The 24,057-nt window shown below is 33.5% G+C and overlaps 1 protein-coding gene across 16 annotated transcripts in view; it reads right to left on the reverse strand.

Moving 5' to 3' along the window:
* rg (rugose) overlaps positions 1–24,057 on the reverse strand; it is a 483,271-nt gene that overhangs the window by 153,392 nt on the left and 305,822 nt on the right. For 11 of the 16 annotated variants that reach the window (XM_066406791.1, XM_066406789.1, XM_066406802.1 and 8 more), the window contains exons 8-13: positions 21,729–21,848; positions 20,545–20,691; positions 14,717–14,839; positions 12,479–12,619; positions 10,490–10,635; positions 9,237–9,450 (exon numbers count right to left, since the gene is read on the reverse strand). In XM_066406791.1, the coding sequence (XP_066262888.1) occupies positions 9,237–9,450; positions 10,490–10,635; positions 12,479–12,619; positions 14,717–14,839; positions 20,545–20,691; positions 21,729–21,848 (891 nt within the window). The remainder of the gene's footprint in view (positions 1–9,236; positions 9,451–10,489; positions 10,636–12,478; positions 12,620–14,716; positions 14,840–20,544; positions 20,692–21,728; positions 21,849–24,057) is intronic. The other 5 variants (XM_066406798.1, XM_066406795.1, XM_066406803.1 and 2 more) reach the window with 2 other exon arrangements.

Consider the following 24,057-nt stretch of genomic DNA (forward strand, 5'->3'; position numbering starts at 1 on the left):
CCGTCCCTGTAACTCTTCCCGCTTAAGAGATAGCAATAATAGCACATCGGATTTGGAACACCCTGTATATATACACACTATACAGGGTATTTCAAATTCGACCCTCACCATTGGGATCTCGGAAACTAGAGGAGATACGAAGAAGTTTAAATGGGGGCAAAGTTGCGTAATCTAGCGTTTGATCGAATACCATTTTCAAAATTTTAATTTTCCGAGTACTTCCGAAGATATCCGAGAAAAACTAAAAATTGGAGAATCCATTTTTATTTTTTTTTAGCGTTATTTAACAAGAAAGGTTAAATCGATAAGCACATTTTCATTGCCACTTTTTCCCAGCTACACGATGACACATTCAGATTTGCCATCCGACGTTTCGTCTTTCGGCTACCATCATCTACTTTATTTTTTCTTATGGGCGCCATATTGGATTTTCCGACAGAAAAATAGTGCGCCTTATTCTGATTTTATTGATACAGAACTCCTTACAATTTACTTTTTTAAAAGCCGAAATATTTAAATAAAAAGAAATATTACATAGTTGGCCTTGACTCCATCGAAAGACTTTCTTTTGTTCGCGTTATATGACAGAACTTCTCAAACGAATTTAGAGCGTGTGCAGATTTCCAATGAAAATGAGTTTCCGAAGTGAAGAAAAACGAGATATGTTAAGACTTTATTACAAATTTGATAGGAACAGTACGAAAACAGCTCAAATGTACTTTGAGTTATATCCGGAAAGACAACAGCCGCATAGAACATTATTTAAAACTTTGGACGAACATTTAGATGAGTTTGGTGCTTTTGAAAAATCTAGGATGAAGTATGGAAGCAGAATGGAAGAAGGTACTAGAAATAACCTACTAGCAGAGGCAAAACTAAATTATTATTAAATGATACAACAAGTGTTCAAATTGACGACCTTCCTCCTGCATACATAAACGAACACGTCTATTTAAATTAGCGACAACCCTAACATTTATTAATAGTTTAGTTTTGTCTCTGCTAGTGGGTTATTTCTAGTATCTTCTTCCATTCTGCTTCCATACTTCATCCTAGATTTTTCAAAAGCACCAAACTCAGCTAAATGTTCGTCCAAAGTTTTAAATAATGTTCTATGCCGCTGTTGTTTTTCCGGATATAACTTAAAGTACATTTGAGCTGTTTTCGTAGTGTTCCTATAAAATTTGTAATAAAGTCTTAACATATCTCGATTCTCTTCATTTCTGAAACTCATTTTCATTAGAAATCTGCGCACGCTCTAAACTCGTTTGAGGAGTTCTGTCATATAGCGCGAACAAAAGACAGTCTTTCGATGGAGTCAAGGCCAACTGGGTAATATTTCTTTTTATTTAAATATTTCTGCTTTTAAAAAAGTAAATTGTAAGGAGTTCTGTATCAATGAAATCAGAATGAAGCGCACTATTTTTCTGTCGAAAAATCCAATATGGTGTCCATAAGAAAAAATAAAGTTGATAATGGTAGCCGAATGACGAAACGTCGGATGGCAAATCTGAATGTGTCATCGTGTAGCTGAGAAAACGTGGCAATGAAAATGTGCTTACGGATTTAACCTTTCTTGTCAAATAACGCTAAAAAAAATAAAAATGAATTCTCCAATTTTTAGTTTTTCTCGGATATCTTCGGAAGTACTCGGGAAATTAAAATTTTGAAAATGGTATTCGATCAAACGCTAGATTACGCAACTTTGCCCCCATTTAAACTTCTTCGTATCTCCTCTAGTTTCCGAGATCCCAATGGTGAGGGTTGAATTTGAAATGCCCTGTATAATATATAAACTGATTTTATATTACGTATTGGTTGATAGTGTCTGCGATTTGTTAAGTAGGGGACAAAACTAAAATAACTGAGAAATTCAGACAACTTTTGATTCACTTAGCCCATTCGTTAACAAATTGTATGTCACCCTATACAGTGTTGCACAACTTTCTCAAACCCTAAAATGGAGCCGACATTTTAAAATTCAAAGAGGAAATTTTCAAACCAATCAGACAAATGAAGGAAACATTTATGGCTTGAAATATTTTCTTGAGTAATTTACTATCTTCTCATAGTCTTTCGTGATTTCCATGGGTCCTAATTTTCCATGCTCTCTACTGCCACTCTACCTCGGAAACAAATGACAATGGAATCCTCCTTGTAACGCCCTCGCATACGTCTGAAGTACTCTAATAATATTTTACTTTCAAAAGCACTTTGAGCTTTGTTGAATAACTATAGGGCAAAGTTTAAAATGCAGAGTTTCACATTCACCTACTCAATTTTCCGGAAAAAAGTAAGAGATAAATCAATTTTTAAAATCATAAGAGATCCTCATAAAATGTCCAAAACTTTTTACATTTAACCGACTCTCTACCTCTTAGGCTTCGAACATATTGCCGCCACTGAAAACGATGCTTCATCACGCGATGCTGTTGAAAAAAAGTTAAGCAAAAATTTTAAATGTAGGTGTTGTGCCAATATGAATGAGGGACTACAGTAATCGAGGTCCTCAGGCATATAAAACCAATTTAGAACACACTATATGTAAATATTCACAAAGTGTTGACTCTGCAATACTCAGCCATTATAGAAACAGTGGCGGTATTTCATCTTATTTTGAGAAATAAAATGCCACCTCTTCTAAGGCTGAGGAAGAGCTGTAGAACAAAATATTTAGCGAGCTTGTAAAAACCATTTGACAGTCAAGGAAGACACTATAGAACGAAAAACGACTCAGAATGTAGATAGAAAAAGGCAACTGCATTTGAGGATGTAGTCCTTACAGAAAATCATACCAAACGTCGTAATGGCACTTAGATTTAAGCTCTACCATAGAATAGTTTGTTGCTCGAACCTGTAGTGAATATTTGTAGGACACATAATAAGCGCTACGCTCAGTTTTAAGAGCTTATTGTTGTAGCCCTTTTAGCCTCAAATACAAAAGTTTTTACAACTTTTTAAAAATAATTTAATTTAGCCTTTTCATCCACATTTTGGTGACATTCTTTCAAATAAACCCGTTTACAGTTTGGTTGCAATTATTACCCTCTATATCCTTGATAACATAAGTTAGTGATAAATGCTTGAAAAGTTGCCACATCAAGGGCTGAAGGGTTATATTAAGCAGGTTATCAGACGCGGTAGAAAGATGAAAACTGCGACCTGGTTATAGACGGATTCAGTCCACGGAATGTTTGGTATTTGGGGCGCTAGGGGCTACAAAGAATAAGCCCTTGCAACCTACTATAGTAGTTCATCATTCTAGAGCTTTCTCAAAGTTACGAAAGAGATGCTATTTTCCCGTTAAAAAGGAATGACGATATTCGCAAAGTGTTTCATCAAATTCTAAATAAGTTAACAAGACAATTATTATAAAACTAGTTCTATTAAGAGGTTTCTGCTTCAATTTTATGATTCTATATAAAGTAATGGAAAGCCTCGGGAATGCCACTTTGATAATAAACTCAATAATAGGAAACTGTACCCTATTATTGTCATTTCCACATGATAGAAGGAGCAGATCACCGTAAGGCGATTGAAGCCATAGGTATTTGTCCCGTTCATTACCTACGTGCATAAGGTATGTTTAGCAAATGGACGGATATTCGTTTAATTATAAAGACCATTAATTTCAAAATTTATAGTAAGAGTTGGTTGAGTGCATTCTATCTTTCTTTGTTCTTTACCATATTACGTCAAAATGCTTGGTTTATACAGTCTGTCCCAGATAAGGATGAACAGCATGGGGATCTCGGAAACGGTAATAGATACAAAATGGTTTAAATTGGGAAAAAGTTGAGCAATTTAAAGCAAATTAATAATCTGTTTTTATATCGGCGAAATTCCGAATGGTTACGAAGATATCCGGAAAAAACGAATTTGGCGGTTTTCGTTTTTTGCAAATAACTCTTATACGGTTATAGTTAGAGGAATAAAAGTTTTATATTATTAAAGCACTTTTTTGAGAACTGTTTAGCAGTGTTGTCAGTTTTCTTATTACATCCTTACTTTCGGAGAAAAATGAGTAAACTTTTGATTTTCATATGGGCGTGATATCAATTATTTATATTTTCAAAATCGTCATAAAATTCCCTTTTCAGTCATGTATTACATTTAATATTTTTCTCAGAAACTCTATGAGTTATAGCCATTAAAGCATTTTTTGATAAGTCGGCCATGATTTTGACTTATAGTAATGGTACACATTAAATAAATGAATGCTGTGGAAACGTCAAAATTATTTAAAAGTTGCAAAACCTTAAATTTGTTTGACGTGTGCATAATAATAATTTGAAACAATTATTTTTTTAATTTTAGGCTGATACCAGTAATATATTTATACTTTTAAATAATTTTGACGTTTCCACAGCATTCATTTATTTAATGTGTACCATTACTATAAGTCAAAATCATGGCCGACTTATCAAAAAATGCTTTAATTGCTATAACTCATAGAGTTTCTGAGAAAAATATTAAATGTAGGCAACACTGCTAAACAGTTCTCAAAAAAGTGCTTTAATAATATAAAACTTTTATTCCTCTAACTATAACCGCATAAGAGTTATTTGCAAAAAACGAAAACCGCCAAATTCGTTTTTTTCCGGATATCTTCGTAACTATTCGGAATTTCGCCGATATAAAAACAGATTATTAATTTGCTTTAAATTGCTCAACTTTTTCCCAATTTAAACCATTTTGTATCTATTACCGTTTCCGAGATCCCCATGCTGTTCATCCTTATCTGGGACAGACTGTATATATGGTTTATATGCATTATTATTGAACTCTTTCTTAGTTTTAACATAATAAACACAGAGCATGCTTTTGGATTTAAGACGAGACACTTCGAAAATAAAGCGAGAGCAGGGAATTAAATTTGTTCTTATATTTGAGCCCTTTCAAAATTTAAAATCAACATAGTAAGCAGTACAGGTTAGTTCCTGTGTACAAAGACATGCTTGGATAAGTACAGGGGTTAAACATATAAACAAAAAATAAAAAATAATATAGTATAGATTTCCCTTAGTTATTTGCAAAGCGGTAGGCCATAGAAATTTGCTTTCAATATTTTTTACGTATTTTCCAGACATATGCAAAAGGAAGATGTGTAGAAGAGAAATTAAGATTTCTTACCTAGCGCTTTGGAAATAATAAAAAAATGGAATACAAGTGCACAATTAGGTAGGTTTTAATGCAAGCAGATTGTCTATTAGGCGAAGTCAAGTCATGGCAAGAACCAAAATAATAATGTATCCAATTTTTCCCGTAAGTTAATATTTCAGACATCCCGAATACAGCAAAGCGATAACTCAAAAAAACTTTCATATGTCCAGTATTTTGTCTTTAAATAAAAAAAAATAAAAAAAACTGTTCCTCCGCGCGTTTAGGGGATCTAAAGAGCCCAGATATTATCTTAATATTATTTAGAAAATGATCCACCGCAGTCGGAATCGAAAACCAGGATAATATTTATACAAATACTAATATTTAGGGTGAACTTTTAGATAGAAAAGTGCAATTCAGCTTTATGTAATGCAAACTATTGAGGGACCTTTAGATCCTACAAAGTGGGAAAAATATCACGTGTGTATGAAAAATCGTCAAGATTTCATCGAGATATATAAAACCGACAGCAAAGGACGACTTTTTTGCTGCACACACATACATTCGTACATATACAACGTGATCTGCTCGCAATTCATTTAACGTTTGCACTCACCGGGGTATAGGCTCGGTCCGAAAATTTGTAAATTGAGGCAATCAGATTTGTGGACCTATCTAACATAGATTCAGCAATGCAACTGCCGCTTATTTAAAAAAATGCAGGCAACTTCTGATATTGTAGATGGTACATCCGGTACATTATTTATTTTTTGCTTCTCCTCCAAATATCTCTACACTAGCAGTTTCTGTTTCCCAAGTTTTGCTAACATCCCTGTTTTCAATTTTGTAATAGTTATTTAACCAACAAGTGTATTAATCCTCAATTAATACACAAGTTCGTTAGAACATTTTTCATTTCACTTTCATGAGTCTTGAAGAAATTCGAATTTGAATAACATGAATGACATCGAATGTGAATAACATAATTTATCAAAAGTAACAATATTAAAGCACAATTTACCTATAGTTAACGCCTAATTAAAAGTCTCGCACATCTATGACGAAATAAAATGGCCACATGGTTATGTTCATCTCGGAAACAATCCGCAATATGTGTATCAAACTTATTTAGTTATCAATATCATACGAAAGTAAAATGTATTAATTATTAAAAATACAATGAATTTGGTCATATAGGTACATATACAGGGTGTCCCGAAATTAAGGCACCATACTTAAACAGCGTAAATTACGTCCAAAAATAACACCAAAACTTTATATAAACATATCGAAAAACGCTTTTTTAACGATCTATGGCTCTTTAAAGACATAACTCTGATGATGGTTATTTTGACATATTTCCAAAACGGTGCAAGATAACTTTATGAAATTTGGTAAGATTTTATACTTTTTAAACCTTAATTGACTGATGCGGTTGAATGGAAAATATTTCGTCAGAGGCGTGCCGCACGGGGGCGTCGGAGTTAAAAAATGCTACATTTTTTTTATGTGCCCGGTTTTTTAGCTGCTGATGCAAAATTATGAAACCACATATGTGTCCAGAAAAAAAAGGTACTCTTGGTTCACATTGATAGAACGCTCCATTTTCGAATAAAATTAATTTGAACATTACATTGCATGACAAATACAAATGATGCTTAAAACGATCATTTTCAACCATATCAAAACTATTAAACAATAATAAAAAAAAACAACAAGAAATTGAAATGACACATTTTTAGAGTAAGTTTTCAAATAAGTTACCGTTCAAAAAAGAAAATCTGTTTCAAATTCTTCGTGCCTCCCAGAGCATAAAAAGACGGTCTAGACTGTATATCCAACAAAACAGTAACTTATTTGAAAACTTACTCTAAAAATGTGTCATTTCAATTTCTTGTTGTTTTTTTTTATTATTGTTTAATAGTTTTGATATGGTTGAAAATGATCGTTTTAAGCATCATTTGTATTTGTCATGCAATGTAATGTTCAAATTAATTTTATTCGAAAATGGAGCGTTCTATCAATATGAACCAAGAGTACATTTTTTTTCTGGATACATATGTGGTTTCATAATTTTGCATCAGCAGCTAAAAAACCGGGCACATAAAAAAAATGTAGCATTTTTTAACTCCGACGCCCCCCGTGCGGCACGCCTCTGACGAAATATTTTCCATTCAACCGCATCAGTCAATTAAGGTTTAAAAAGTATAAAATCTTACCAAATTTCATAAAGTTATCTTGCACCGTTTTGGAAATATGTCAAAATAACCATCATCAGAGTTATGTCTTTAAAGAGCCATAGATCGTTAAAAAAGCGTTTTTCGATATATGTTTATATAAAGTTTTGGTGTTATTTTTGGACGTAATTTACGCTGTTTAAGTATGGTGGCTTAATTTCGGGACACCCTGTATAATAAAATATAAATAAAATATAAACATGAATATAATAAAACATGGTCAGAAATTTTTATGTGACGTCATTTAGCTAAAATTCGATAATTCCATTGAGATGTAAACATGACCACTGGAAAAATTTTAAACTGACAGGGTTGCCGTCTATCTCAAAACCATGTGTGTTTATGTATTGATTATTTTGTGAGATTATCTTATAATACCGGTGATTGTGTCTATTTTTGCTCTTGTATTTTTCTTTCTTTAGAAGGTTTTATGTTGTAAATAATTAAAAATATTTTTTTATTAAATCTTACGATTGACTGTCCTGAAACAAATTATATGTATATCGCCCCAAGGATTTATTCGGAAGTCTGGCAACAGCGCAGGCAGTGTGATATAGAACTTTGATGACGTGCGAGAATTTTTAGCGTTCACTATACAGGGTGTCCGGAAATTAGAGGTAAATATTTCAAGGGATGATTGTATGACCAAAAATATGTAGGAAACCTCATATAAGCATAGGTCGGCAAATGGACCCTAAGAGAGCTAGACCCTTTTAAAAGGTGAAGCCTGAAAATGGTTTTTTATCGATATATTCTAAACAGTTTGAAGTAAAGTTATGAAATTTTGAAAGTTAACTCAGATTTTTATAGTAAATTAAAAAGCTTAAACGAAATTTAAAAATCTTGTTTAGATGTGTGTTAAACAGGGCCGGCTTAAGCTATTTTAAGCCTTAACTTTTGTGATTTTAACTTTTCCTACATTTTGACTACATGAACTGAAAAAGAATGGTTTTCTAGATTAAAAAGGTACTTTTTGTCGACTTCGAAATATGGCCTCGTTTTCGAGTAATATCGATTTTAAATAGTATATGCAAAGTGTCATGTAACGTGAAAAAAAAAAAACTTTTTAAAAAGAATTAATTTATGTTTGGAACTAGAAGGAGATCATTTTGAGACATTTTTATAAAATAAAATAAATAAATTATTATTTACTTAATTAATTTAATTAATTAATTTTTCACGTTACATGACACATTGCACATACTATTTAAAATCGATATTTCTCGAAAACGAAGCCTTATTTCGAAGTCGACAAAAAGTACCTTTTTAATCTAGAAAACCATGCTTTTTCAATTTATGTAGTCAAAATGTAGGAAAAATTACAATAAAAAAAGTTAGGGCTTAAAATGGTCTAAGCCGGCCCTGTTTAACACACATCTAAATAAGATCTTTAAATTTCGTTTAAGTGTTTTAATTTATCATAAAAATCTGAGCTAACTGTCCAAATTTCATAACTTTACCTCAAACCGTTTCGAATATATCGATAAAAAATCATATTCAGGGTTCACCTTTTAAAAGGGTCTAGCTCCCTTAGCCCCCCATTTGTCGACCTATGCCTATATGAGGTTTCCTACATATTTTTGGTCATACAATCATCCCTTGAAATATTTACCTCTAATTTCCGGACACCCTGTATATTATAGTAACAGTTAGCTATAGAAAGTTATAAATAATCTAATTTTTAAGACCCTTCTGTTCCTAAAATAGTTGAAAAAAGTATAGGTTATGCTACGTGAAAGTTTCCCAAACAATATAAGAGATTCAATAAAATAATATACAGGGTGTACCATCAACCGCGGATCACATGTATATATATATTAAATAAAAGTTTAAAATGCACTGGATGTTTTCGTAACTATTACCATAATTACAAATGTTTTTGGGAATGATTCTTACCTGTTTTAGAAGCAACTCACTATTAGCGCATAAACACGTGACTAGATACTTCGTCAAACTTAAAAAAGAACCCAAAACGTCGCTTGTCAAGTGATCCCTAGACGACCGCTGCAACATGAAACTGATCACCAAGAAGCCGCGATTCTGTATCATGTGCTGTTGAACCGTGTGCGATGTTTCCACAAGTTCGCAAATGAAGCCCAGTAGTTTGGAACTGAAACACAAATAGGTGCTATACAATGAATATAAAGTTTTATATGGGATAACATCACTAAGCAACTATTGTTTAAGGCATATGTCGCTGAATCGCTTTATTATTTTATTCGCTAGCGCGCTCTATTCATTTGTGCGAATGTTTCTTTTTGCATCCTGTATAACAAGAAAAGTTGATTAATTAAACTATTTAACAATAAAATCATAAAATTGAAATAATTCGGCAGCGCATCGGTCGTAGGACAAAATTAAAACAGTCTTAGCGACGCTAGATCAATATACTGACAACTTTAACTAGAAGTTCATTTTCACGGAAACTTCGAATCTCTCCAATACTCTGCCTTTATTTCACTGTTTACACGGATGTTATGGCCTGGTTGAAGTTGCCACGACTTTCATGTATTGCCTTTAGGCTTATAACAAATTCGTGAAAAAATCAGATGTTTTAGATCCTTTCGACATATTGCTTTGATCAGCACAAAGGGCGTTTCAATTAAAGTACCTCAGGTCCTTTAATAATATGAGAACTACGATTACAATTTTAGTTTTACAAATTCGCGAGCGGGGAATATTCTTTGATTAAAAAGTTGTTAGTTCGACGTTTATACGTACGGACACGCCTTAAGCAATAAATTATTTGCTTTACTTCAGTGCAACATTAGCCCTGAAAGTAACGGCAGTTCCTTTCCCGCTCCCCGCCGCAGGCAACCAAAAAACTGTGCGGTTGCCCTTAATTAAATTAAAAAATTGCCTTAACTAAAAACGCTGTTGGGATGCTTAAAAAATGGGATTCAAACGTCCAGAACTTAACGCCGTACTTGGAAATCCTCTAACAAAACATTGTCACGCTCTGTTACAGAACTTTTATTTGGAGCAAAAAAGTACATCACAAACCTCCAAACAGACATTTCCACTCTCTGACCATTCAAATTTATTATGTTCTGCTTTGCCTGCATTGTTATGTGAGTTGTAAACCTTTACGCTTATTCGGAGGCTTGCGTCACTTTTAAAAATTATTTCCACCTTATCCAGAAACTCACCAAAGGGCTGGATCTTTCTTGACGTCAGCGGAGCCATTGCATTCGAATGGCAAATCTAGTTGTGAAAATAAAGGAAACAAAACCTGGATGCCTCCTATTGAGTTAAGAGTACTGTGGATGGAGTGGGTTATCACAGCTTTTACATCCTACAAAAAACATGATGATTAAAAACAACTCTCCGAACTTGGAACCTTTGGGTTGTAAGTTTGTTTACGGAAGGGCATAAGAATGAGGAACGCTTAAACTGAGAACTTGAATAGCGATAATAAATATACGAAACGCTGTGGTCCATCATTAAATAATAATCAATTAACAATATATTCTCACGTTGTTTTAATATATTCTAAACCGTTCATTAATATACCCTTTACGCTCGGTCGCACACCCTAATTTTAATTACGAACAGAGTAAGTATCTGATTTGAAGTTATATTCTATTGCTTATTTACCAAAATTTCCATTTTAGTCTAAAGTGGACTTTAAAATGATGGAATACAACAGGGTCTTAATACACGATTTCACATTAATTCACGATTATGTTAAATTCGTAATAATGAGGCACTAGTATGCCTCCTATTAATTACAGTGTGCCTACTACATAATCAGTATCTGCCTCTTATTAACATTTTAATTTTTAACACAGGTACCCTTAAATTTGGACAGAAGCACGAATATAGAATGATTGTTTAATTTCGAAAGCTGTTTACGATTTTACTGTTTTTCAGTAAATATGTTTTGGGTTTAGGACAAAACTAAAAGGGCTTTGCAGTTGGTAAACTGCAGATATTTTGATCGATATTTTGGTCATTTTCAGGGGATAAAAATCCAAAAATATCTGAGAGACTAAAAATTCAAACAGCAAAGACAAATACGTCTAGTTGAGTATTATTATATTTTCGGAACGTTTAGAGAAAGGAAACGAATCTTGGTTGGCTGGTGGTATGGTATAAAAAATGTATAAATTTCATTAAATCCAGTTTTCCCAGTGTTAAGTGCAGATTCCGAGCGAAAATAATTTTACTAATGGAAAATACTATAAATTTTTAAGCACTAAAAAAACCGCAACAGATAAACTACGTGCTAAAAAGACCACAACCTATAGACTACGCACTAAAAAGACTACATTTTTTTGCATAAAATGGAGCTATGGGCCTCCCTAAGTTTAACGATTTACCAAAGAAAATTCTTTCTTTTCGCTGGTTATGAGCGGGCTGAGCCGGACTTTTTCCCAGAAGATGTGTTTATAATAAAATATCGAAGTTTTTCTACTAGAGAGCACTCAATTTTCGATACTTTGCGACATTTCGCCTTTTTCCCCTGCGGTTTTCAAATTACTTTCAAGGGATTTTTTATTTTTTCTCTCACATATATCTAACGAAATTACGTGAATTCTCATTCTGTACCTTTAAAGGGATTTTTTCATATATTGGCCCAAGAAAGATTCCCTTAAATTTATGCCGCGTGATTAGGAAATACCCTGTATTATAAGATACTATACAAGCAAATTAATTTGTAAAACAAAGGCATGATGCTAGAGAACTGATCGAAATAAAAATATTTATGTTATCTTTACGGGGTTCGCATTTAATGAAACAATAGCAGATTTACTCGGCTTTCTGATGAATTTAAGCTTCTTCCTTATTCGACCCGTTCAAAGCAGTTTAGCAAAAATACGTTTAGGATTGTGCTCCCTGTTTGCACATTTTTTACGTCGCATGAATAGATCCAATCCGAAAGCGGCGCTTAAAGCTAGAGCGGATTAATCACTGTCGTTTGATGTATAATCAAAAGAACTCTTCTTTTAACACTCTTTTTCTCTTCCGCGCTTTTGAAGCATGAGAGATCGGTAAAATGCAATTAGAATAGTAACTCGATTATGAGACGAAAACGAAGAGAATGCCGGAATATTTGATTAATTAAAATCAGAAAGCGAAGTTCGTGGTGGATAATTCATAGTTGTGCTACTCAAATTAATGATATTCGTACTTACCTGCAACATGAGCGCATGAGGTGTGTGGACGAAATAGGATAAATTGCCTTTGGGGGCAGATTGCAAACATAACTGGGTATCGGTTGCTACTGGATTGTACATAAATACGATGGCACTGGAAAGTTTTCCGTCGTACAAAACCTAAAATGTGGTAAAACACGAAACGTAACATTTGAAAATTACAAATTCCGCACATGCACAATACAAATTTCCACAAATAAGACAATTTTAAAACAATATACTGGGAAATTCCATATGAAGTTTACAAAATCCTGCATGTTCCTTGGATGAGAAAATAAGCGATTTAGCTAATCTTACTTTGAAGGATATCCCTATAAAGACTGTACAATTTCCAACAGTAATTCAGAAAGCATCAAGTGTAATTCAGGGAGCGTCAAATGTATATCACTTTTTGTCACCATTTGCAATGATGTGAGAATGAAATGTCTCGGAATTTCATCTGAAACTACATCATTTTCAATTGTAACTCAGAATGCGTTAAAAGTAATTATGGTTTGTCAGGAGTAACTCAGTATCAACAATCGTAGAGTAATTAATTGTAATTTAGAAAGTGTCAAGCGTAATTCAGGTTCGTCACATGAAATTAAGCATCCGTCAATTGGATCGGAAAGTTCAATTGTAATTCAAAAACAATGAATGAGTTCCTTCTTTCGATCGCTTTCCATACCACTTACGTTACCTGTATTAACCAGAATTAACCTGACTTACGTTAAGGGTTACAGATACCTTAATTGCTGTGGTAGGAAAGGGCTCAGTGATAATGACGTAAACAGGACAAAGATACCACTTCACCACACTCGCTTAAACACTTTTGGCTGTCGCCATTTAGAACTCGCAAGTACCATTCTGTCGCTTGAAATCGGTTTTAGTCTATTAAATTAAAATCGAATTTAACTTTGTACTAAAATAAAGATGCTAAAATTTCATTTAACGGAAGAAACAAGTGGCAGGATTTTGTAAGTATACCTTTCAGCTACCCTGTATAATCAGATAAATTAAACTGAAAGAAAGCTCAAGCATTGGAATTCAAGTAAATTTATTTAATCATGCGCACAACAAAAGAAATACCATAAGATAATTTCATATCGTAATATTCTTCATGCAGATTCAGAATTTAACTAATTAAAATATCCAAAAATTTGAATCCAACTACTTACTCTGAAGTAACCTTGATCAGCGCAAAATTTTAACACGGGGCTTAAACGAGTCGTTTTTAAAATTTTTAAACTGCCGAAAAACAAGAAGTATTTTGAAATTTTCAGCAAAATTTAGATATTTCTGAGCTGTTATTTTTCGCTTCGCTTTCAAGTCTCAAGAGCCTTGAAAATACAGGTTGACGAACCTTCATATTTTAAGTTGTTCTTGAAGTCGCCAAAATCAGTATCAAAGTGGGTCCGTATTCTCCTTGATGTGCTAAATAAGGTAATTTAACTTTGAAATGTATTCAGAATTGACAATATTCGAGCTGGAAACAGACTCAACATATAATCTTTTTCCATCCATAAAGTTGATTACAGTTCTGTTATTATTTTTTAAAGTTAAACAACTGGTTCCTAATTGATGGCAATGATAAAATTCATTTTAAAGGCATTTTTCTTATACGCATTTGCATGGTTCATGCTTCCATTACTGCAAAAAACTCCGTCGGAAAATCCTTATTGAACACGGAAAAAAGAGCACGTGTACTCATAATGATTTAATACTTTTAAGACTTCTCCAATGGAGCGGACCAACGGTTATCAAAACTAGGATTTAATAAAACTGGCAGTCTAGAATATTGAAGAACAACAAGCTTAGTGGAAATTTTTTAACAATTAAATTAAACTACACCCGGAAAAAATTATATGAAAAAGTAATATTCCATATCGAGCACAAATGAAAATTTCAAATTAATCCTGAAATATTTTTAATTAAAAACTCAAAGCTCTCGCAAAAACGAGATTTGCCAGAACATTCATGTTTTAATATCGATATTTACCGGGGAGCTATAATATGAAAAATGCAAGCAACTGTCTCTCTGAGTTCCGAATTAATGAAGAGAGTAAATTTTTTTGATAAAAATATTTTCACATAACTTTACTTTCATGTTTTTGATGCCAGTGTTTGGGAGTTTTAAAACCAAATTAAAACAACTTTTAAAAGTTTTAAACACGAACAAGCCGAATTAAACTCTAAATTATGAATATATATTTAAAAATATTTAAAAAAAATGCTTACTATTCGTGCATCTGCCTGGGTAACAATAACCATGCTTTGTGAATTATCCTCATTACTATCACTCACCCTTCTGTGATTGTCTGGTAGATTTATGTTGCACTCATTGTCGAAACGAAATTGACTCTGAAACACATCAAACCAACATCAGCTCATTCAGAGTGAAACTTGTAATATAAAAGATTTATGTGAGAAAATTCCGGAATCAAACTTTCGCTTATCTGGTGGGTCCAAAATTTCAACAATCATTTGCACTAAATCAAAGAAATCGGGGACTAACAAAGTGTTTGACAAAGTGTCCCTAAGTTAACGCTCACTACTAAGTTTTCAGTTGTGTTAGGGAGGTTTTAAGATTAAAACATTTTTAGAGAATCTCATGTCCATTTGAAATATTTTTTCTTTAACTGGGCTTACAGCACTTTTTCTCTAGTTATACTTTGGTTGTATTCAAAATTTTTATGCCATTTTGAAGCATCTAACATAATTCTTCACATTCTTAACGGTTTTCTTAAAATTATTGGTCTGTCAATTTCAAAGTACAGTTCAGCTGTGCACTATTTTTCAAATTTAATAAAACGAAAGACGTTACTTCAGTTTTAAAAAGGTACATATTTAAAACAAACACGAAACTTCCCAATTCATTTTTAGTCTAAAAAATTCAAATCTAATTGATAAAATATAGATCCCAACAATGAGCATCAAATTTGGTACATTTTATGTATGTTTTATGTATATTTATGACAACCAAGAAAGATATTACGAACAATTTGTAATCAGTAGATATATTTTTTAGCATTAAACATAAAGCTAAAAGTTAAATATGAGACATGTTGAAAAAAATTCCATGCAATATTTTAAAATTATTGAAAAGTACGCATACTTACAGGCTGTTATTTTTAAGCTAAGTCTTAAATGTGGCATTTTCTTAAATGGGATTCGATTGTTATTAGTAGTTCTTTGCGTTCTATGAGTGATTTTTTGCAATATTCTTTAAAACATTTTCTATACATACGAGGGTAGTTCCAGAAGTACCCCACCTGACATACGAATGACGATTTTTTGTTAAAAATTTGCCTATATTACAAAGACCTAATCTTAAAAAACTTATGTCTAAATTTTCAGGGTGCTACGCTGATTTGTGTTTGTTTTGGAGCCGTTTTTAGTGAACGCTTTTAGAGATTTTATAAACATGAAAAAAATTGGTTATCGATGTCTGATTCAATACTTTCATCTAAAAGGTTTTTGTCCATCCAACATTAAAGCGGAGTTACATTCTATTCTGGGGGAATCTGGTCTTTTCCTAACAACTGTAAAATATCGGATGGCAGAGTTTAAACGCAGTCGCACGAGCTGCCAAGACGAACTCTACGGTGGTCAGTCCAATGACGCGGACACTCCAGAAATTGTGGTGGAAATCCGCAAAACTGTACTGGAAGACCGTGGGCTAAAATTGCGCGAGTTAGCAGACATGATTAGCATTTCAAAAAGTACTCTACATCGCATTTTGACACAACAATTGGATATGAAAGATCTCTGCGTAAAATGGGTATCGTGATTCCTTACAATTAAACAAAACGGGAATGTTTGGTAAAGTTTTGCAGCAATAAAGCAGACTTTTTGCGTCGATTCATAACTATAGATGAAACATGGGTCCATCATTTCACATCTGAGACGAAAGAGCAGTCAAAACAATGGATTCAAAGGAGAGCATTGTCTCTAAAGACGAACATCGTTCCATCTACAGGAAAGGTGATGGCGTCAGTTTTTTAAGATGCACGTGGGATAATTTTCATTAATTCTCTCCCTAAAGGCAAAACAGTAAATGGAGAATATTATACAAATTTACTGCAGCGTTTGAGCGAAGAAATTAGGAAAAAGCGACCGCATTTGGCGAAAAAGAAAGTCTTGTTCCATCAAGACAACGCACCAGTCCACACTTCCATCATCGCGATAGCGAAAATCAATCAACTTGGTTTCGAACTTCTTCCTCATCCACCCTATTCGCCAGATTTAGCACCCTCAAATTACTTTTTATTTCCAAACTTGAAAAAATGACTTGGTGGAAAGAGATTTGCCAATAATGAAGAGGTGGGTTCGAGGTTGATGCCTATTTTGAAACATTCGGAATTTCTTAGTACAAACAGGGTATAGAAGCCAATAGAACCTCGCTGGGAAAAGTGTGTAAATCTCAAAGGAAACTATGTTGAGAAATAATGTAATACTTTTCCATTTTTTTTCTTTAATCTTCTGGGGGATACTTCTCATAACTTATAGTGAAGGGGGATGTAATTTACAAACTATTTGATATCGGGGATGGCGGTTGGCACTTTTCTTCCTTAGTTTCATAAGATTTATTGAACAATTTAGAAAATTTCTAAAAATAAAATATTTTGGAATATTTTTATATTTTTCGAAAATATATTTTTTTTCAAGTTATGATTGTTGGGTTATGTCATGTTATAAAGAAATAGAATACAAGAGGATACTAATATTGAAAGTATCTCATTTAAAAAATACAATTTAAGACTGCTATACCTTTTTGAAACAACCGGTATATTTTCCAAAAATTTTAAAATGTACGGCACATCTTTCTACAACTCTCGGATTTAACTTTTCCTTTAACTCTAACCCTGAAAAAAGATATAGACCTGGTGTAAATTTATATACCCATAATTTGAAAATAAAAAAACGTAAATAAAGGCGGTTTATAGTGAGTTTAAGAATGAAATTTGAAAAATAGAACTACACTGTACCATATTTTCTAATTTGAATAAAATAGTCTTTTACAGGATTGTTTAAAATACATTGAATATTTTTTCCTACCCCTTAATTCAATCTCTTTGTAGACGGTGCTGTTGGTCCAGTTGTCATTTTGATTTGAGTGACTCGCGTCGTGTTAACTTTTACATTTTTCGGAGAAATATACTTCATCAGAAAAACATGCCAAACACAGAAACATTTATATTGAGTATCTCTGAGGGCGGTTGGAACGTGTCTCTGCGCTTTCAAATTATGAGTCTTTAACATGACAATTAGCAGTAAATATTCTCCTGATTTTTCAGCATCTTACAACTTAGTGCCCATATGTACGTACCATATACAGTGTGTAACATTTAATCTGGAATATCGAAATATCGCGAATACTAAGCATGCCACAAAGAAATGTTTAGTATCAAACTATCATTATCATTTTGAGGGGGAAATGTATTGGTGTTATAGTTGATTCCTCTTCATCCCTCGTGTGGGCAGAATGAGGGTTAACTTTTTAATTTCCAATGGTAATACGGCTATGGAGAATACGGCTAAAAGTAAAGTAAAGTGTTCGAAGCATTTTTTTAATGCATACTAGAAAACATTGTAACTAACGAAATTCAATTCATACCTTAAATGGCAACTTCCACGTTTCAAATAATTCTATGATAACAAAATGTGATGAATGAATACTAATGTAAACCAAAAAAAAATCTACTTTTAAACATTCTGTTGTTAATACTGCTTCACAATGGAGTATTTGACCATACAAGAGAAAATTGAAATAGTTTTGGTGTGTGGGAGAAGTTGGTAGGCATTTAGATGATGCTGTCAATCCCTACGCTCAGCGTTTTCTTGGAAGACCGTGATCCCTGACTTTTTTCTATTGTGTGATAAAAAAATTTATTAATGAAAGAACTGTAATTCAGAAGAAAAGAAATCGCCCAGCTACTATGGGTGGAGAAAACAAGCAAATTACAGTCCTAGGTGCTGTGGCTTTTAATTCCCAAGTGAGTATAAGAGAAATATCAGGATTATCAGGAATTTCTCATATAAGTGTGTGGAGAATGTTGAGGATGCGCAATTTTCGTCATTATCATATCTCTTAACACCAAGAGCTCTTGAGGAAGATTTTCAAAATTGTTCAGAATTTTGTTCGTGGACATCTGGACAAATAGATCGAAATCCAAATTTTTTCCATTGTGTGTTCTTTGACGAGTTATCGTTTACAAATTATGATACCGTTAATAGGCATAACATGCATTACTTGAAATCTTGAAAGCTTCTGCATTGTCTTGGACAAGTTGGGCACCAGCGTCCTTGGTCAACTTATGGTTGGTATCATTGGCTTATCAGTCCCCACATAATTGAAGGTAATTTGAATAGTGAAATGTACCAGAATATTTTGTAAAATAAATTGCCCATTTTACTCCGGGACTTAAACTTAGAAACGTGTCAGAACATGTGGTTTCAACATGACCGTTGTTCGGCTCACTATTCTGCGGTGGCACGGGAAGTTCTTAATCCTAATTTTAACGGTCGATGAATCGGCAGATCTGGTCCGGTAAATTGGCCTGCTAGATTTCCTGATCTTACTTCATTGGATTTCCTTCTGTGAGGATATCTCAAAGATTAGGTTTATAAAAAAACACCAACGACACGTCAGGATATGATTCTGCCAATTATAAATGCATGTGCCAATATTTTAGAAGATACTTCGTAAATGTGAAGAATCCTTTAAAACACAGATAAATAAGTGCTTTGAAATTTGGGGACACTATTTTGAAAATTTATTTTAAATAAAAGCTATACAAAAATTCACGTTTTCATTCATTCTAAAACAGATATCATCAAAATCTTATGGTAAATCATAAGTGAAAGAGAAATCGAATTTCGTTAATTACAGTGTTTTCTAGCATAAAAAATATTTCAGTCAAATTTTTCTTATTTTTTGCCGTATTATCCGAATATGTAAAAAAAATTGGGAGTTGCCGTTTAAAATTAAAAAGTTAACCCCTACCCCACCAACACGGGGGGTGGAGGGGAATCAACTTCAGCACCAATACATTTGCCTCTCAGAGTGATTAAAGTTTGATATTAAACATTTCTTTATAGAATGCATAGCATTCGAGATATTTCAGCTTAAAGGAAGTTTAAAAAAGATTTTGATAAAAGCATGTAGGGTAGTGTTGGGACTATAAATTGAAGTAATAATAAAATACACAGTATGGCGCACAAAGCTATGATAAAAGAAATTTGCAATTTTTTAAATGTCGCATCCTGTGTATTTTTGCATATTTGAGTTCCTAATAGAAATCTAGACACATTTGATATAGCTTATGCTACACTTAAAATCATGAAATTGTGAAGTGAATTTCAGTTGAGTATTTAAAAAGTACATTTTCACACTTACAAAAAATAAATCCCAGTTAGAAAATAAATTTTTATTATTACATTAAGAAAGAAGATGTTGGAATTGTCCTCATTGAGAATCTAAACATGCTTCAAATCGTCGAAGTAGTTCCCTAGTACAAGCTTTTCGTATCATATTGGGCGTGACTGTACGATAAGCTTCTCGAATGTGATCAAATTAAATTTTAAAATGTAAAGTTTTTATCACAATTTGTTCATTGGCGTAGAGATGATATCACTGTGAAGTTTTCTTTACCTATAAAGTACTTAATTCTAGCTAATAGGTGACAAAAAGGTTTTTTCAAATGTATTTTTTTTATCATTAATAATTTCACAATCTCTTGATTTTAAGAATAGTATAAGCTATATCAAATGTGCCTAGATTTCGACTAGGAACTTAAATATGTAAAAATATATAGAGTGTACTATGTAAAAAGTTGCAAATTCCTTTTGCCATAGCTTTATGTGCCACACTGTGTATTTTATTATCACTTCAATTTGTAGCCCCAACAGAACCCTACATGTTTCTATTCAAACATTTTTTAAAATTACTACAGGGTTATAAGATATTTGTTGTGAGCTCTATTGTGGAACACATATTAATATTTCATTATTACATATATTAACACAGAACTTACTTATTGAAGGTAAATTATAACGGTTATTACCTTGTAACCTGGACCTAACCTATGCATAGCACAGATTTGGTGAGTGGTCAATGCTTCACTGAAGAGGTAAATGGCGGACATTTGACCACAGAATATTCGTTCCTCGTCCAGTTCTGGCGTGGCTCCGATGTAACATTTGTCGAACGGCTGTGGAATAATTGATACGAATTTTTACGCATGATATGTTCTAACACAGGAAGTTCAGTTAGTTAGATTTGAATGCGAAATTCAGATAGTGCTTGCGTATGGAATTAATAGACTATGGTCGTGCAGCCGAGATTTGACCTAGTAATAGTTTGCCATCATAACTGGGCGATAGTGCACAGTAAGTAGCACCGATTAAAAAAAAAATTGCAATTGTTTTACAGAGCGATTCATTAAGATCGGAAAGTTCGAAAGCTGCAAATAATAGTACACGCCAAATTGTAACCATTGGCGCATATTTTCGATACCATATACTACGAACACCCATTGGAGGAATAGAGCATGTTTGCGCCAATGGCTGCCATTTGAAGTGTAACACCGCCAGCCTCTGAGTTTCTTATCGTTGATGAATCGCCTCTGTATGTCTTGAACACAATTAATACTGCATATGAAATGAATACACCACTTTTCGCTCATTTTAAATAATTACGAAATGTGTAGGAAAAAGCAAATTATATATGAAATGCGTGCGTTTTTTCAGGGTTATATCTGCGAGTTTTTGTAATCGAAAAACTAATTTAACGTGAAGCCGATTACATGTATGTTTAACTGTTCAAACGCCAGCTCAACAATTCAAGTAGAACAGAACCGATCTGGTTTAAATTTAGTTTCAAAACAAAGAATTCATTTTATATAAGGTGGCAGTTTGTCGAACGCGAATATGGAGTTCTCAGTTGTTTGGTTTGGAGTCGTTTCTACTTTTCCCCGATTTTTACTAGTTTTCCTGGACATAACGGCATTAAACGATTTCAAAAGCACAAGGATAAACCGTGCTGTGTAAATAGTTGGCTGAAAATACGATCCTCAGAAAATGCATCTCATTTAGTAACCGAAACCCATCGTGTCCGAATCATCAAATTATGAAACTTCGTAGCTGAATGTGCGGTAAATTGCCAAACAAGCGGCAAACATACCAAACACACATCCAGAGAGACTAGAAGGCAAACAAAAACTTGGATGTACGGTTTTAATTTACTTACGTCATTAGTGGAAACGAACCAAGCCATTTCTGTGTTGGAAGCTAATTGTCCGTTGACGAAACATTTTATCTCACTCTTCGTCCAGCGATTGTAAATGTATACGATAGCCAGCATGTACCACTGAAAGGAAAGTTACGTTGACATTAGTTAATTACAAACAGTAACACTCAGGTTGGTTTGTCAAACCAGGAGAAGTTCAACTTTATAGTAATCCTGAACATTCAAATGAAAAAAGTTTAACAATGTCACGGAAACTGTTTGTTAGTTAACGACCGTAAAATCAGTTGACTTTTGTCATAGCCATCATTTAAGTCTTGGTAATTTTTTCTTTCATCTTGTTTACACACAAGTAGGGGTTGCTAGAGAAGTGGAATAATATACCATTGTCAGTTAAAACTAACTGAGGATAGCATTCATCCTCTACTATTCGGATAAAAGTCCTCGTTAACGCTTCAGTGACAAATCTCGCATCGTCTTAAGGGCCGAGGAAAAAATTCTTAAAAAAAAGAAAATTAACACGTTAACCGCCCACCGTACATTTGAATTTCTAGTCGATGGGGCCCGAAACGAAACTTTGTTTTAAAATTATTTTTCGTTTGCATTACTGTCATATACAGGGTGTTTCATAAATATACCGACAAACCTTCAGGGGTTGTAGAGCTCATAAAAACATGCATATTTAGAAAGAAAATTATATTAATTTCTCCTTGAAAAATCACACTAGGAAACCTACACCGGTTTTTTGCTAGGCACATGAATGAGAAATTATTTTTTTCTCGAAAACGGCCACTTGGGCAACAAAATACTAAGAGGCCTTTTTTGTTAAGAATTGATGGAATATTAAGAAAAAAATATTCATATGAAAAAAAAGTCAGTGGCGTGCCATTTTTAAAATTAAAAACATCCCATTGAATGGCCGCACGGACGCCACTGGTGTAAGTGGAAATGGTCTGCATACTCCAGAACATGCACATTTATCCCGCGATAGCACCCGAATTTCATGTCCGCATCTCAAACCGTTTTTGAAATATTAAAAAAATATAAAAAAAAAGGAATTAAACACCCTGTATCTTGGAAACGAAGCGATTTTGGATCTAACTTAATTTGTTCTAAATATTTGTTTTTATGAGTTCTACGACCTCTGAAAGTTTGTCGGTATATTTATGAAACACCCTGTATATTTGACTTTTATTATAAAAATGCCAAAAATCAGTAAAAACACACTTTGAAAATGAAACCCAACGTTTGGGATTCGGAGCCGATTTGACAGAAAAAGTGAAGCCCATGGTGTGGGCTTCGTGGCGGTTATCGTGTTAACAGAACTAAATTCAGTATGTAAAATAGGTGGAGTACTCTGAGAATTCCTCGCCTCAATCACTGAGATATGACAATATTTAATATGATTCATGCCATTATTTTGTTAGGCTGATTTGAAAATTAATTGAAATCGTAACATGAACTAACCCGTAAAAATGCTGACATGACTGATGTTAAAAACTGTCATTCCTTGGTGAATGAAATGAGGACTTTTCACAGTATTTCACATATTTTACACATTAACATCACATGCCCTTCAATTCAGTACATTTTGCGTTTTATAACAATTTTTTTTCTAGGCTTTAAAGACGCCGATAGATTTGTCACGGAAACGTTAAGGGTTTTCTTCCGAGCCCACATCAAGTGTGAATGTCATTCTCAGTGAGTTTTAACTGAAAATAGTGTGCAATCCCGGCTCTCCAACACCCTGTACATGTGAGTATTCCCCAAGCAACTTAAGGAAAAAAATGAATAATTTGCCTCAAACGTATAGAACATAATTAATATTCCATATAAAATGAATTTGCGTTGGAGTTAGTTTTAAAACTGCAAAATTATTAATTATTTCAAACACTGTATGCACCGTTCCTGATTTGACGCTATTCATGGCGGCCCGTTTTATAGCGTTAGTGTAATCTATAGCTAACTATTTAGACCTTTTTAGGCTCGGTTGTGTGGAAGTCGATTCAGCTAAACCACAATTGGTACTTGAACCACTTTATTGCAGTCTCTAAGAGTAATGATGTGTATTCTGTGTGTGAGTGTATTCCTATAGGACGATTCAAGTACCAGTTCCGCTTCAGCTAAACCGAATTTTATGCTGGCCTTAATGCTTAATCTAGGGTTTAAAGCTAAAGAATAATAATAAGACTCTTCCAAACCTTTATTGAGGGGTAAATGTGATTTTCACTTAGTTTTAACTGAGAATAGGGAGTGATGCTCCCCCCCCCCCCCCCCCAGTCCCTACTTGCGTGAGAGGCTTTACTCCCAAACAAAAAAAAGGAAAAAAGCA

Source organism: Euwallacea similis, chromosome 3, assembly GCF_039881205.1.
Source record: "Euwallacea similis isolate ESF13 chromosome 3, ESF131.1, whole genome shotgun sequence".
Lineage (NCBI taxonomy): Eukaryota > Metazoa > Arthropoda > Insecta > Coleoptera > Curculionidae > Euwallacea > Euwallacea similis.